At 41.6% G+C, this 16,467-nt stretch overlaps 2 protein-coding genes and 1 long non-coding RNA gene across 7 annotated transcripts in view; 1 reads left to right on the top strand and 2 right to left on the bottom strand.

Annotated features, from left to right (window-relative positions):
• Positions 1-1,323: 1,323 nt before the first annotated feature.
• LOC129765262 (uncharacterized) lies at positions 1,324-4,473 on the bottom strand. Its single transcript, XR_008741411.1, has 3 exons — positions 4,355-4,473; positions 1,510-1,580; positions 1,324-1,423 (listed from the first exon to the last, which is right to left on the bottom strand). It is a non-coding gene; the product is annotated as an uncharacterized LOC129765262 (long non-coding RNA).
• LOC129765261 (SURF1-like protein) lies at positions 2,637-5,830 on the top strand. The gene is made up of 4 exons (XM_055765377.1): positions 2,637-3,086; positions 3,145-3,266; positions 3,326-3,520; positions 4,677-5,830. Exons 1-4 carry the CDS (start codon positions 2,922-2,924, stop codon positions 5,053-5,055), a joined length of 861 nt encoding a protein of 286 aa, XP_055621352.1. The 5' UTR covers positions 2,637-2,921; the 3' UTR covers positions 5,056-5,830.
• Positions 5,143-16,467, bottom strand: part of LOC129765260 (UDP-glucose 6-dehydrogenase) — a 66,180-nt gene continuing 54,855 nt past the window's right edge. For 3 of the 5 annotated variants that reach the window (XM_055765373.1, XM_055765374.1, XM_055765372.1), the window contains exons 3-5: positions 15,876-16,164; positions 15,004-15,818; positions 5,144-5,830 (exon numbers count right to left, since the gene is read on the bottom strand). In XM_055765373.1, coding sequence (XP_055621348.1) covers positions 5,654-5,830; positions 15,004-15,818; positions 15,876-16,164 — 1,281 coding nt within the window. In that variant the 3' untranslated portion in view covers positions 5,144-5,653. Of the gene's footprint in view, positions 5,831-15,003; positions 15,819-15,875; positions 16,165-16,467 lie in introns of all 5 variants that reach the window. The other 2 variants (XM_055765375.1, XM_055765376.1) reach the window with 1 other exon arrangement.

Raw genomic sequence — 16,467 nt, 5'->3', positions numbered from 1 at the left:
ACTCTTCTCGGGGAACCGTTTGTGGCATCACTCTCCTCCTGATGGATTCCCTTCTGGCCTAAGGTGCACAAACAGGCTCTTGGTGACACCGTTCATCCACGCTTTGATGATAAACGAAGAGCTTCACCACAACAGCGACAACATGCTCCAATCGCTGTTCAATTATCACTGAGTGGATTTTCGAGCGGCTCTCGCTTATATACCGATTGGTGATTTCAATAGCCTGTTTTGAAAGCAATTTTAAGACTATTGAAACAAGTTTTTGGATCAAAAAGTAACAAGTATATAACGCGTAGACATTTTATCTTTCGAATGAAGTGTTTATCATACCATTTCGTTTAGTTGTTTAGGAGCTATTAATGTTCAAAATCTCGGTCTCCGTCGTAACGCTTTCGTTTTCGAAACTTTGATTTTACACCCCGGTATAGAAATGAAAGACGTAGTCCTACGTCAAAATGTCAAACTTGCAAGAAATTTGAATTTTTTTTCTTGTAATTCTTGATTGTATCCGTTTTTATATAGTTTACATGGTTTCGGGACCAACGGCGCTATATTTTTCTATATTTTTTCTTGAAAACTGAGGATTTTTAACTCAAAATTAGATATGTTCTTTTTTTCTTTTTTGAGTTATAATTTTTTAAAGTTAACCGATAGTTCGGAATATTAATTTCTTCCCCTTTTTCCTATTCTCAAAAATTCATAACATTTGAACTGCTAGAGCGATTCAGATGATAGATATATCAAATTAAAGCCTAGAATTTTTTGGAAAAATATTGCACTTGCGAAAAAAAATAATTTTGTTTTCGTGATTAATAATTGTATCTGTTTTCTTATAAATAAAAAAAAATTTTTTTGCAAGTGTGAAATTATTGACTTGAATTAACTATGTCGAACTATTTTTGAACCATCGGTTAAATTTGAAAAATCATAATTTAAAAACGAAGAAGGACACATTTTTGGATATGTTGTCTAAGAAATCCTCAGCTTTCGAGAAAAAATATAAAAAAATGTAGCGCCCTTGAATGAAAACTATAAAGAACAATTACGAACAATAATTGGCATGGAATATATAAGATAAGTTTTACATAAGTTTGGAAGGGTTTTTAAAAAAACTAACTAAATACTATAGAAGGAGAACGGATCAATTCAAACCGCACTGATTGAAGGTCTAAACTGTAATAATGATCTTTATTATTTCCGAAGCCTAACTGCCCTGCCAAAACTGATTACATAGCACCAGACAACGATGGCACGTTGGCGGTGTCAAATACCGCGGCTGCATTCTTGCTGGTTCCAGTAAATCTCGCTGGCAGTACACGCGTGTCCGATATCGCTGACCATGCTGTTCCGCCGTTAGACTCCCTGGGTGATGTTGGAGTGGTTCCGATAGCGGTTGGGTCCGCTAGGGTGGTTCCGTGTTTAACTTATATAGTATATAGTTTGGTGTTAATTTCCCCGGCAGTTAAAAAGCTGTTTACTAAAAACTAATTGACGTTAACGTTTCATTACCTTGTAAATTCTAGATACAATACCAACAGAATGTATTTTAAAAAATGGCTTTTTACGGGGTGTGTTCGAAACTGAAAAAAAAAAGAAATTTATTCAGAAATCATATTTTGAAGTTGTTTTTTAAGCGTACATACATTATTTAATCGTATAATTATTGTATCATTCAATTTATTCCGATGAGAATGCATTAAAATATTTCAACTGATGCTCTTACCACATTTTAATTTTTTTTTCAATGTTTAGTTTCTATGGCGAAGCTTTATTCGTAAATTACACATTTGTCATCATTGGTGGAATACGACCATAAATGTTGTTATGAATAGAACAGCAAGTTATGATTACAATACATATAGGTTTATTTTGATAATGCATTATACATAAGCCGATAAAAATGCATTATAATATTTGTCCACAGCGTTTCAGCGTGTATATGTATATTTTATTCAATTTTCAGTTCATAATTTATATCCCATTCGCCGTGTTTATCATGATGATGCTAACATTATATACGAACCTCCCACCTTATATATGATGTATCCCACCCTCGTAGAGACATCTTAACAATATGTTCAATTTTTAGAGCGTAAACCATCTGTCAATTTTTTCACTGTTTACATTTTCTTGCCACAAATCGTTGCCACTTTTTTCTCTCAAGTTCCACTTCTCTTCTCTGGTGTTTATTTTACGTACTGAAAATCAAGATTCGGTGGTGATTATTCATTTTATTTCAATTTAAATTCATTTCAGCTATTGAATGTCAGTATATGGTAAGAAAAATGGAGTTTTGTATATTTAGCATGGTTTGAACACGCGATTTGACCAAAGTCATAATCTTCGAAAATTTTATGTTTGATAATGCATACCGGTTAAGGATAATTGCGATGAAATCGATATTATATCAAATTGGCTGATATCATTAATTATGTAGGGGCCGATACGAGAAGAATTTGCAGTATTTTTAGTGCAAAACACTCTATTCATCGTTTACTTAGTTGAAAAAAATTAAAGTTACAATACTTATAACAAGCCATTCCTCGTAATACACATAGCACATTGTAAAATGATGATTTTCTAACCTTTTCAGCGTGGAAAGAATACATGAAACCGGGAAATTTGAAGATAAATTCAGATTTTTCTAGAAAATTTGAACGAATTTCATACCAAAAAAATAAAACATCCTCTTTTTACTCGCTGCGCCATCTGGTTGTTAATCCAACGTAAATTCGTCAATAACATATGCCAACCTTTTAGCATCCCCTCGTTTGTGTGGATGTCAAATTTAGAGCAGATTCTTCAAACGCTTCAAACAAAACAATAGTAAATTTTCAACTCTCAGCTTTCAATCATCTGTTTTTGTTTGTGTTATGAAACCAACGACCGATAAATAAAATAGTATCTTATTTTCTCAAAAAATGTTCAAATTAATCAGCCGCGATGCATTACGTGCATGTTGGTCAAATCAAGTTCAAGCCAACTCCCGCCGATTCGTGTTCCAAAAAAGAATTCGAGTGGAGCCGCCGGTCAGGGCTCGATGCGATACCAACCAGCCTATTACACCATTTGGTTGGATATTGCTGGTAAACGTGTTAGGATGTTTCCATTCAACAGTGACGAATTAATCGTTTCAATTCGAAGGTAGTTCCAGCAACAACTTTTGGGCTAGGCTGCTGGCAGGTCCAACGCAAGCGATGGAAGGAGGATCTTATTCGAACGCTGGAGTTGAAAATGCATCAAGGTGTGGTTGCAATTCCTGATGAGTATGTTAGCTCTATCATAGTGCGAGTGATTCAGTACATATATTGCTCGCCTATTGCAGCCTATCGGAGCTAGATAAAATGGAATATCAGAACGTGACTGTTAGAGGGGAGTTCATTCACGACCAGGAGTTGCATTTGGGACCCCGTGCTTTGATAACGGATGGAGATTCTCGAACATCCGGTGGACTGTTTTCGCAGAAGGAGTCATCAATCGGTTATCTGGTGATAACACCCTTCAAGCTGGAGGGAAGAGAGTAAGTAGAGTATCCAGTTATACCGCTGATGCTGAGCTCGGCTTGGTTGCGTATCGTTTGGTTAGTTCCAAGAACATTTATCGATTCGATAAAGATTATTTAGGCATGTGAACCCGTTGATTTGAATTTTGCGAGTCGGAACGCAAAAAAGGGAAGATTAGTTGGTCGGTGTTAAATCAGACCGGACCATGTGACATTTTTATGATATCGAGAAAAACGAACATGAAGCTTAGTGCTCTGCAATTTTCAAAGCATCTAATTGTTTTGATCAATATTGTTCTTAGAAAAAGGCAGTTATTTAGCTGCCCATACGTTCATGGTTCACTCTGAATAAAGCATTTTTAAAGATTTGGTTCACTATGACTGAACAATTTCGAAATATTTCTCAATCATTTAACAGCAACACACGTTTATTGCATGAAAATGAAGAACTCTACTTTATTCAAAGTTTTTTCCATCGATGCAAATAGATGATAATCGAAGGGAGTCAAGACTAGTGAGTAAGCCGCATATGAAAGAACTTCCCAACCAAATGACTGAAGCGTAAATAGTACACTTGGGTAAATGTTGCATTCGGGCAAACGTCGCATTTGCGTAAATGTTACTTTCGGGTAAAAGTAGCATTCGGGCAAACGTTAAGCGAATTGTATTTTGATATCAAAAATTACATCCACACGCGGAATCATGTATGATTTTCGGTTTTTGTTTCCCTTTTCCACTTTTGATTATTATTCAGTTCCATAGGGTGGCTTAAATATTATGGAATAACTTGTAGAAAGTGTTTTCATTAACAGAAATTACAGAATTCAAAATATAACTATACAAATAAACCACCTGTCCATATTATCTCCACTGTCCGTATTACCCGCGGTTCCCCAAATCGGCAAACAGCACTTCATTTATTAAAAAGAAACTGAAACTGTGTGCGCCAAAAAACGATGTACTTTCCCAACAGGAAACCGTAAAATACACTGTGGCAATTCCTCTGAATGAATCTTCCAAGTTATAGAGAAAAATATCCAATAATGGCAATTGTATTTAAAGCCCGAAAGAAAGTGTGTGATTTCAATGTGTGAATATGTCTTCATTCTGCATCGACATCTAAGCCAATTACCAAGGCTAAAGCGCAGTACTAATTACATTATATCGCTTTTAGGGATAAAATTCTCGTGAATCGCGGATGGGTTCCGAAACGGTTCCTGGATCCTACCACCCGTCCGGAAGGACAAGTCAAAGGAATTGTAGAACTCGAAGGTGTCGTGCGGCTGCCCGAACATAGACCACAGTTCACACCCCAGCAACGAGGCGCTATATTTATGTACCGGGACGTGCCGAAAATGGCACAAATTTGCGACACCGAACCGTACTTTCTGGACGCCACCGCTTCGGCAACGGTTCCCATGGGCCCAGTGGGCGGTCAAACACGGGTAACACTTCGCAACGAGCATCTGTCCTACATCCTCACGTGGTTCAGTCTGTCCGGATTCACCGCATGGTTGTGGTTCCGGTTAGTTGTAAAGAGAAAGGGATTTTAGAAGATTTTTCTTTGTTTTCACTGCGGTTGAAAATAAATGTTTTGATGGTTGGGAATTTCGGGTGTTTTAGTTGATAAATTTGAGCACCAAACGAATAGTGACATTGTTTATTAAAGGCGAGTTATGTTTACGTCCTGTTTTAACTCTAATAAATGAGGAGTTGTAGACTCCACATTTGCTGGGCCTATGATTATATAAACTTTACGAAAATTGTGCCAATTTTTACACATATATTGCAATAAAGCCAGTTGAGCTCCAAAAGGCCATTAAGACTAACCGAAACAAACAGACGGTTTATTACATCGAAGCAGTGAACAATATTTCAATTAAATACTTTTGCTGGTGCAACACGGAGCACCTTCGGAGCAGGTTCTAGCGGAACTTATATACTGCGGATGACTACTGCAAACTGGACAAGATGTGATGCGTTTTGATCGCTTCTAATACTTCGTTTCGCGTTGATAACTTATCTCGGATTTCTCATAATACCTAAACCCTTTTCTCGACACACCGTTACTGTTCTTATGTTACCGATAAACATACAGCGAGATCGAGAGTAATATAAATATTTACCGTTGTCATGGTTGGAGCATTCTCCTTAGAGCTGCGGAACGCTACCCCAGGACCGGGTCAGGATATTGCGATTCAGCTTCTTGCCAATGGTCTGCACGTGGAAGCCGATTTGTTGAAGTTTCTCGTGGTGCAGAATTTTGCGCCCGTCAAAGATGTAAGCCGGCTTCATCATCGACTGGTAAATACGTTCGTAGTTCAAGCTCTGGAAAAGAATGAGTTGCTGCGCGTAAGAGGGCCATCAAAGCGGAATAGAGAAACAAATTATTCGGTTGTGTGGTTTACTGACATATACATTTCGAATGTGGTTACCATATTCCAGAAATCAAAAAGCTATGCAAAACATGTTTTTGAAACGAGAAGCAATGCGGTATAGTCTGAACGATTCAAAAATTAATAATCAATAAAATTTTCAACAGTTTCAAACCTGAAGAGATGGGGAACAGTCCCTAATTGAATCGTTTGTTTGAGAAACCACATAAACGCCACTTTTATCAAAATTGGCTTCTTGGCGGTTGGAAAGTCCAACACAATTTCAGAAATGTTAGTTCTTCAATTGGGGTTTCAAATATGTAATCGTTTGTTTGAGAAAACCCGCTAAATCCATGTTTCCAATTTCCAAATTTCGGTGTCTATAATATCCTTACACTTCTGGAGAAGAATGAGAGCAATAAACGGAAGCCTGGTTCCGGTAGTCCGACGGTGTTAAGCGATCTTGCACTGCAGCTGAAGCTAAAGCAGAAGATGGAGGGAACGGTTTCTAAATCGTTCCGGTCTTCTGGGGGGGAAATCGGAGCAACGGGCTATACAGTGGAAAAATACCTAGCTGGGATGGACATTATCATGCGGAAACGTAAATCAAGACCGGCCGTGTCGGAACAGCAAGCTGTGAAACAACGGCTGAATATGATGGAGAGTGAAATTGTCATGTACGACGAGACGTATTACACGCTGGATCGCAAGGACTAACAGGGAACCAGCTACTTTACGTCCCCCACGAAGGAGGTAAGTTCCGATGTGAAGTACATCTCCCACACCAAGTACCCAAAGAAGATGCTTCTGAAGCTAACCATCAGCGAAACGAGGATGTCAATATCGCTTGGAAGAAACAACCGTGAGGGTCTGAAATCAGTTCGCAACAAGACAAGTTCGACCATATTAAGTTCCCGGATAGTTACTTCATGACCCTCCGTTGGTTGCAGATGAACAAGAGGATGGAGAGAGATCCCAAATTACACTAGAATCTCCGACGCCAGCTTCTGGAATATCAGAAGAAAGGATATACTCATCGTGCCACAGAGGCGGAATTGTTCCAAACTATCCGTAAGATTCGAATTTCTCGTTGTTATTTCGAGAATGCGAATAACCAGTATTATGAAAATCTCCAGTTGCATATCTTGTCGACGCTAGTGAAGCAGCATTTTCAACAACAGCTTAACGTTTACTTTAAAAAAATGGACAAAAATTGCCGATTTTCATGGAATTAGCTTCACAAGCATTGACGAAACTACCCATGCAGCATCAACCATAGTAACCCATGAGTCAGCAGAAAAAAATTGACAGCTCTATTAGACGAACTCTAACCGGGATTACGAAAACAGTGAAGCTACTACGTTCGAAAATGTGCGCGTTCAAGGAACGGCACCACGCCGCGTTGAAAGAGGACACTTTGTGCACGACAGATACGCCCGTTCCGGCATCTATAACATCTTGGCACTATTGGACAACAATCAGAGCATCGAAAGAAAGCCCGGTTCCGGACGGCCGACGACCCTGAGCTACAAGAAGCTCCAAAGAATGCTGAAGAGGAAGATCGAGGAAAAAATGACTACATCGCTGCGTGCGCTTGGCCGGGAGGTCGATACAACCGGTCAAACAGCGAAAAAGTACTTGGCGAACATAGACATACATGTCAGGAAGCGACTGGTCTGGTCTCGTCCACTGATCTCGGACCTGCAGGCAATGACGCAGCGGCAGCGGCTGAATAAGATGGTCAAGACGGTTTTCCCGGCGAATCGTGACGTGGCGGTTGTGATGGACGACGAGACCTGTCTCACCCTAGATGGTAACGACTGGCAGGGCACTTCGTATTTTTCTTCCCCACGAAGGAAGTGCGCTACGAAGTCAAGTTTATTTCACACACCAAGTTCCCCAAGAAGGTGCTGCTGTGGCTGACAATAACTATCCGCAGAAATCTTGCATAATTTATTCGTAAATGTCTGGGAAACCGCAACATTTCCGGCCGACTGGATGCAGTACATCCATTATGAGAAAGCTTTCGATCGCCTCAAACACGATAAACTCTGGAGGGTTCCGAGACGCAAGGGAATCCGGATGGACTAGTCAACCTGCGAGGCCTTTGCGTGCAGAAACTTGCACAACGGGATCTCGTCTGACCCAATCCGGGTCGCGGCTGGTTTTTGGCGACATCCGTGAATGGCATTGGGTGCCATCGAAATATGATCCTGCGGATTTGGCAACCAAGTATGAAAGAGGTTGTTGTGAAGATGTATCTCGTGTTTGGTTCAAGAGACCCGGATTCCTGAAAAATTCAGAGTCGGAGTGGCCTCGCCAGAGGGCCATAACAGGGTGTCCGTACCCGGAATGCTGTCTGATTTAGAACGATTTTCTCGACTACCCAGGTTGATAAGGTCAGCCGCATACGTCCATCGTTGCCTCGCCAACCGAAGGCGCAGGACTAAAGGAGAAGCGGTTTTCGTAGGACAATTGAGATCGGAGAAGCTGCTAGAAGGAAAACGAATGTTGTTTAGATTGACACAGTGGCAGAGCTTCTCGGAAAAAATGGTGCTGCAGACACGCAACCAACAGAGTCCACCAGCACGGCAAATACAATTGGAGAAATCGAGCAGATAGTATAAGTTAACTCCCATGTTGGATGAATTTGGGATTGTGATAATGGATGGGCGTATCACAACTGCTCCGAATGTGAATAAAAGGTGTGTCACATCAAATTGCATCACGGAAAAAACGCTGTAGAAATTCGCCCAGTAGACCGATCCTTTTGAAAATTTTAGACAGTAAAATAAAAACTATTAAACAATATTTGGCATTTTCTTTTTATTCATACTTCGAGCCTAAGCCCGTATGCTCGCACCTTCCTCTTTACCCCGTCCATAAGGTTCTGTACAACGTCAGGTTGTAGTTTTTTTTTAACAGAAATCCATTTTCTCTTGAAGTCCGCCTCCGATTTGACAACTTTTGGGTTCTTCTGGAGGGACTGCTTCATAATCGCCCAATATTTCTCTATTGGGCGAAGCTCCGGCGCGTTGGGCGGGTTCATTTCCTTTGGCACGAAGGTGACCCCGTTGGCTTCGTACAACTCCAACACGTCCTGTGAATAGTGGCACGAAGCGAGATCCGGCCAGAAGATGGTCGGGCCCTCGTGCTGCTTCAATAGTGGTAGTAAGCGCTTCTGTAGGCACTCCTTAAGGTAAACCTGCCCGTTTACCGTGCCGGTCATCACGAAGGGGGCGCTCCGCTTTCCGCAAGAGCAGATCGCTTGCCACACCATGTACTTTTTGGCAAACTTGGATAGTTTCTGCTTGCGAATCTCCTCCGGAACGCTGAATTTGTCCTCTGCGGAGAAGAACAACAGGCCCGGCAGCTGACGAAAGTCCGCTTTGACGTAGGTTTCGTCGTCCATTACCAGGCAATGCGGCTTCGTCAGCATTTCGGTGTACAGCTTCCGGGCTCGCGTCTTCCCCACCATGTTTTGCCTTTCGTCGCGGTTAGGAGCCTTCTGAACCTTGTATGTACGCAGGCCCTCCCGTTGCTTGGTCCGCTGGACGAATGAACTTGACAAATTCAGCTTATTGGCGACATCCCGGACCGAACTTCTCGGATCACGTCTAAACTGCTTAACTATGCGCTTGTGATCTTTTTCACTGACGGAGCATCCATTTTTGCCGTTCTTCACCTTCCGGTCGATGGTTAGGTTCTCGAAGTATCGTTTTAGTACTCTGCTGACCGTGGATCGGACGATTCCCAGCATCTTACCGATGTCCCGATATGACAACTCCGAATTCTCGAAATGAGTGCGCAGGATTAATTCACGACGCTCTTTTTCGTTCGACGACATTTTTCCAAATTTACGAAAAATTGACAGTGAAGCATGGCCAACGTGATCTATACACTCTTATCTGATTATAAGCGAGAGCTGAAGATATAATTCCTAAAAATTAATTTTCTACTGCGTTTTTTCCGTGATGCAATTTGATGTGACACACCCTTTAGAAGCGTAAGCCCAATCACGCAAACGGGCCTGGATCTCTTCGAACTACCACTGGTCAAGATTGGCAGGAGCAATACGAAACGATGGATTATGCATCTGCCTCACAATCCGTGCTGTTCACGCCGAGGTAATGCATAGCCTCAGCACCAGATCATGCGTCAAGGCCATTCGTAGGTTCGTGTCCGACGTGGTTTATCAGCAACGATATTTTCGGATAACGGGACCAATTTTCGAGAAGCGAGCCGACTGATGCAGAACCAGATCGAACAGCAGCCGTTTTACTATGGAAGTAAACAGTCACGAGAAGCTGAACGACGAGACGCCGATGCATAGATAGTAGAAGCTTAAGAATCGTAAACAGTCGTCCACTAACATATTTCCCCATCCCGTCTGAGGAAAGAGAAGCATTGACTCCGAATCAGTGGCGTAGCGTGACTGGGTGACACCGGGGGTTACTAGGGTGTAACCCCTCATAATATTTAGTTTTTGTTTTCAAATGAAAAATCAAACTTATCTAAACAAGAAACATATTCATTATAGTATTAGATAGGACGAATAAGAAATCACAAAGTTTTCACGCGTTGGTCACTGGAACTGAGTTACAAAAAATTAAAATATGAATAAAATATGGTTTATTTGTGGATGTTGAAATGTGATCCAAACGAATCTTATGAAATAAATATCTTTGGGAGCTGAGACCGTCATTGATATTGTATAAGTGCTTCCCGTGCGCTTTCGCTCTCTTGTTGCGGGCTCGATGGAATGTGCAGCAATAACGGTACGGGGCTCAACACATTAAACGTGTCTGATCCATCGTTGACCGCAAATTTTTAATTAATTTCAACTCTGATAAGCCTCTCCACAACATGCCACAGAATCGTTCACGGTTAGAAATAGTTTCAAATTCACTGTAAAATTTGGACCCGATCTTGGATTCTTCACACCCAATGCAATCTCATTATTGACATCATTAGAATTAATTTCAGTGGCCATCAAACGTCTACGGAGTCTTTGTATCTCTAGCAAAAGCTGCCTTTCCGAAACTCCGTAGTTCCCAGTTTGTCAAACCGACTTTTTTAGTTCGTTGTGAGACTCTCATAACATGTGTCGAGCTTGGATTGTTTTAAAATTTTCGGCTTCTTTAGACGATTTTAGACCGTTCTTGTAATCCTGATCACAACGTTAGTCAGATATGGTTCTTTGGTTTGAAAATATTCTGCGCTAGATCGACTTCATGTAGTACAACGCATCAGAAGTACAGATAACACAGAATTATTCAATCATAAAATTCTGATAGGAGGGACCGTGCACTTGATCCACTATTTGAGTTGCATAATACTCCAGTGGCTGTGATCAGCTCATAAAATGGTTTCACAGCATTATGATGAGCACTCCATCGAGTTTGCGACAATCTTCTAACAACATACCTATGTGGCTCAGAAACATTTCTCAGCGATCAGCTGAAACTGCGAAAAACGTGTAAACAGATTGAACAGTTCTAAAAATGTTACAATCTGTAGATTCTTAGCGAAATCATGTTGTCCTCATAAGTCTAAAGAGTTGTCTACAAATCTTATGAATTCTGCTTTTTTGTTTTGATTTCTCAACAAAACCTGAACTCCTTAATTTGATCCTGACATGGTTTGATAACCTGCGAACGGGACTTCATGAAAGCTAAACCCTGACCATTCAGTTGTTGAAAGATGTCGTTATTCAAATCTGCAGCTTTTCCCACCTAAAACGAAAAAACTAGGAGTGGGTTATATCTGTGATATAATCGCAAGGTTGGCGCTGGACTATCGTTGGCTTAGTTATCATTAGTTTTTAATTCGCATCTAAATCGATTCTCAATAAATGGATGAATGGATATTTTGTTTTCCCTTGGAATTGTCTTGCGATCTTTTAAAATATATACGAAATAATATTCTTTCACTTTTGATCTCTTTTTGACGTTCGATACTCAAATCCTCAAGACAACCTTATTCAATCCTCCGCACATCCGAAATATATTTCCCGTGATATGAAAAATCATCACGAGAACACCTAGTTAACTGCCCATATGTGTGCGAAATCATATTTTACCCCTTGGGTGCATTCACAAACAAACGATTTTGCATGTCCGTTCATCGCGCCAGCAAAAGAGAAACGGACAAGAAAATGGCCAGACGACGCATCATGCATCAATGACAGAAAACTGAAATGAATTTTTATGAAGCTAGTTATAATGATTTAAATAGTTTGCTTTCGAAGCAGTTTTGAGCTAATGAAACATGTTTTTATGGCCGCTAAGTGAAAACATCTCTTTTGTATTTCGATTAAGAAATTAGGAAGGTATTTTGCCTAATTTCTTCATCTTATGAGAAATTCTACTTTCAGTAGTAAATTTTTAATCGGTAGATTTCAAAAAAACCTCAATGGCTAGTTCGACTAGACTGTTCCTTTCAACAGCGAGAAAAAATACCAGTGCATTGAATCTGATCACAACGTTACTAAGAGATGGTCCTTTGGTTTGCAAATATTCTGTGCCAGATCTACCTCATGTAGTAAAACGCATTAGAAGTAAAGATAACACAGAAATATTAAATCATATGCCTCTGGCAGGAGGGATCATGCACATGATCCAGTATTTGAGTCGCACAATTCTCCTGTGGCTGTGATTAGCCCATACATGGTTTCACAGCATTATAATGAGCACTTCATCGAGTTTTCTACAATCTGTTAACAACCCACCTGTGTGGATCACAAACATTTCTCAACGATCAGTTGGCACTGAGAAAAACGAGTAAACAAATTAAACGGCCCTAAAAATATCACACATTTTAGATTCTTAGCAGAATCATGTTTGTTTGTTTCTTTGTTTTTAAGAGGCTTTAAACTTTGCAGTTCATTCGCCTCTAGAATCATGTTGTCCTCATAAGCCCAAAGAGTTGTCTACAAACCCTATGGGTACGCCTTTTTTGTTTTGATTTCTGATAAAAACCTGAACTCCTTTGTTTGATCCTGACATGGTTGGAACGGTCGATAGCCTGCGAATGGGACTTCATGAAAACTAACATCTGACCTTCCAATTGTTGAAGGATGTTATTCTTCAAATCTGCAAATTTTCCCACCAAACCAAAAAAAAGTGTGGGTTATACCTGTAATATTAGGCTGTCAAAAAAGTCCTGCGGTATTTTTTTTGAATTTTCATTTGTTCATAAAATTTGTTACAATCATCTGTTTTAAGGCAAATATGCGCCGTTTTGTTCGATGACTTGTTCCCAACGAGATGCCAACTTCATAATACCCCTGTTATAGAAGCTCGCTTCCTTATTGGCAAAAAACTCGGATAACCAATTTTCACAGGCCTCTTTTGTGGCTAACTTCTGACTACCTAGTTCGTTCGCCATGGACAAAAACAGGTGGTAGTCACTTGGTGCAAGATCCGGACTATACGGCGGATGCAAAAGAACCTCCCATCCGAGCTCCCGGAGCTTCTGGCGCGTCACCAAAGAAGGGTGTGGCCTGGCGTTGTCCTGATGGAAGACAATGCGGCCTCTGTTTATCAAAGATGGCCTCTTCTTCATGAGTGCTACCTTCAAGCGGTCCAGTTGTTGGCAGTACAGGTCCGAATTGAGCGTTAGCAGGGAAGCAGCTCATAATAGATTATTCCTTGACAATCTCACCAAACACACAGCAGAACCTTCCTGGCCGTTAATGAGGGCTTGGCCACCGTCTGAGCCGCTTCAGCGGGCTTCGATCACGACCGTTTGCGCTTCACGTTGTCGTAAGTGACCCACTTTTCATCGCCAGTCACCATCCGCTTCAGAAACGGGTCGATGTTGTTGCGATTCAGCAGCGATTCACATGCGTCGATACGGTCAAAGATGTTTTTTTGCGTCAATGTGTGTGGCACCCATACATCGAGCTTCTTTGTGAATCCAAGCTTCTTCAAATGGTTAATAACGGTTTGATGACTTATCCCCAGCTCTTGGCCGATGCTACGGCTGCTACTACTACTCGGCTAATTCAGCGATTTAGTCGCAATTTTCGACGACAGGTCTTCCGGAGCGTGGCGCATCTTCGACGACCTCTACACCAGAACGAAAACGTTAAAACCATCGTTGTGCGGTGGAAATGGACACTGTATCGGGTCCATAAACTCCACAAATTTTATTGGCAGCTTGAGATGCATTTTTGCCTTTGTCATAGTAGTACTGTAAAATATGTCGGATTATCTCTTTATTTTGCTCCATATTTGCGACACTAGAACTCACGAACGACTTAACCAAACAAAACACTGTCAAGGACTATATTATAGCGCAAAAATACCTTTCCAACAAGCTATAGTATGACTCGATACAATGAATACAACTAGAACTACGCGCTTACAACGACACCTCGCGGAAATACCGCAGGACTTTTTTGATAGCCCGATATAATTGCTCCGAATCATTTTTACTGGGAAGTTCGAGAGGAGTTCGCCAGCATGCAGAAGCGGATGACTCTACAGCAATCTTGCAAGTGTGCTTTCATCAAATTCAACTACACCTGAATACGTTCTGGAGAAGTTGGCTGCGAGAATATCTGCCGACCTTGAACAAACGCACGAAATGGTTTGGGGACGTAAAACCGGTAGCCGCAGGTGACTTGGTAGTGATCGTCAATAAGTCGATTAGGAACAAATGGGAGCAAGGTCGGATCCTTGTGGTCATCAGAGAAAGCAATGGGAGGATTCGCATGGCTATAGTTCAAACTGCGAGAAGGTTGATTCGTACTCGTAGTCGATTCAACTCATTCCCATTGACCTGTGGTGGATAGTGGATACGTCTTTTCAATAGAAGCGCGCATCGCGATATGTATGACAGGAGTTCATTCCTTGATTATCCACCAGGTCGTATATAGCAGCTTCGATCACTGCAGGAAGGTATCAGTAATACTATATGAGTAAATATGAGTGCTCAAACTTTACAATGCCGTAGAATTATTTTTGCAAACCAGAAAGGCGTCCATTTTCTAAAAGTGCAATGTTCCGTCCCATCACCTCGTGCAACTTACATTTTCCTGCGCAAACCCCATAAACTCGTCTCATAACACGTCAGTAAACCTCACTCAAAGCGAAAATGTGCATGGTCTGCTGTACTTACAATAAATTCATCCCACTCCGTACAGATGACTATCGCGTGAGTCCCCCTAACCGCATCGTAGGGATCGGAGAAAATTTGCACCGCCTTCTTCACGTGTTCGGGACTCTCCGTCAACTTTGGATGCGTCAGGTCGGCAATGATCTGCTCGGGTTCCACTTTGGGATCGTAAATATTCAGCTGGGCGCCTTCGTCGAGCAAGGTTTTACACACCGTAATGGCCGGTGTCTCGCGTGTGTCCCCAGTGTTCTTCTTGAAGGCGAATCCCAGAATTGATATCCGCTTGTCGGTGACCGTGTTGAACAGACACTCGATAATCTTCTGGGAGAACCGATTCTTCTGGTATTCGTTCATATCGATGACCTGCTGCCAGTAGGCAGCCACCTCCGGTAGATTGAGTCCTTCACAGATGTAGACGAGATTGAGGATATCTTTCTGAAAGCAACTGCCGCCAAAGCCAACGGAAGCTTGCAGAAACTTGGGACCGATCCTCGAGTCAAGGCCAACCGCTCGGGCCACTTCAGAGACATCCGCTCCCGTAGCTTCACAAACTGCTGACAGTGAATTTATGGAAGATATCCGTTGTGCTAGAAAAGCATTCGCCGCCAGTTTGGACAACTCGGAACTCCAGGTGTTGGTAGTGAGGATATTTTTCTTCGGAATCCAATGTTCGTACACCCAGGAGAGTTTCTCGATTGCTGCTTTGCCGTGTGGTGTCTCTTCGCCCCCAATGAGCACTCTATCTGGCATCATTAGATCCTCAATGGCGGTTCCTTCGGCAAGGAATTCTGGGTTCGATAGGATGTCGTACTTCACCCCTACGAAGCAAGTACCGTTAAAAAGATACTATGATATTAAGTTACAAATAAGAATACCTGGTTTGTGATTAGCCTTCAGAATGTGCATAATGCTTTCGGCCGCGCGGACCGGCACTGTACTCTTTTCAACCACAATTTTGCTGTTCTGAGCCATGTCAGCAATCATACGGGCGCATCCCTCGACATACTTGAGGTCTGCGGCACGCCCTCGGCCGTTTCCGTATGTCTTGGTCGGTGTGTTCACTGAGATGAAGATCAGCTCCGCTTCCTGGATTGCCGTCTCAATGTCGGTCGAGAAAAACAGATTCCGATTGCGACACTGTTTCACCACTTCGTCTAGGCCAGGCTGGAATGAAAAGAGGAGGAAACTGTGTATTGTTGCAGTTTGTTACGCGTGCAATTGCTTCTAATATGTGAGATATTGGGCCTGATCACGAACGCCACTTCACGGTGAAAACGATATGAAGCCCATATAAATTGCATACAATTTATATCGTTTTCACCGTGAAGTGACGTTCGTGATCAGGCCCATTATGTCCTGTCTCATGATTAACCCTTTAGTCTACAATATTTAATTGCGGTGAATCGAAACTGCCTAAAACTGTAATATCAAAATTTACCCGTGGCGCACTCGTATATCATGATCGAC

Source organism: Toxorhynchites rutilus, chromosome 2 (genome assembly GCF_029784135.1).
Source record: "Toxorhynchites rutilus septentrionalis strain SRP chromosome 2, ASM2978413v1, whole genome shotgun sequence".
NCBI lineage: Eukaryota > Metazoa > Arthropoda > Insecta > Diptera > Culicidae > Toxorhynchites > Toxorhynchites rutilus.
Note: the sequence above shows the minus strand (reverse complement) of the source record. Positions and strands in the feature narration are given on the sequence as shown.

Coding starts and splice junctions, on each gene's coding strand:
- LOC129765261 (XM_055765377.1), top strand. CDS start 2,922: ATGTTCAAATTAATCAGCCGCGATGCATTACGTGCATGTTGGTCAAAT. Junction 3,267..3,325: donor GTGGTTGCAATTCCTGATGA/GTATGTTAGCTC, acceptor CGCCTATTGCAG/CCTATCGGAGCTAGATAAAA. Junction 3,521..4,676: donor TTCAAGCTGGAGGGAAGAGA/GTAAGTAGAGTA, acceptor TATCGCTTTTAG/GGATAAAATTCTCGTGAATC.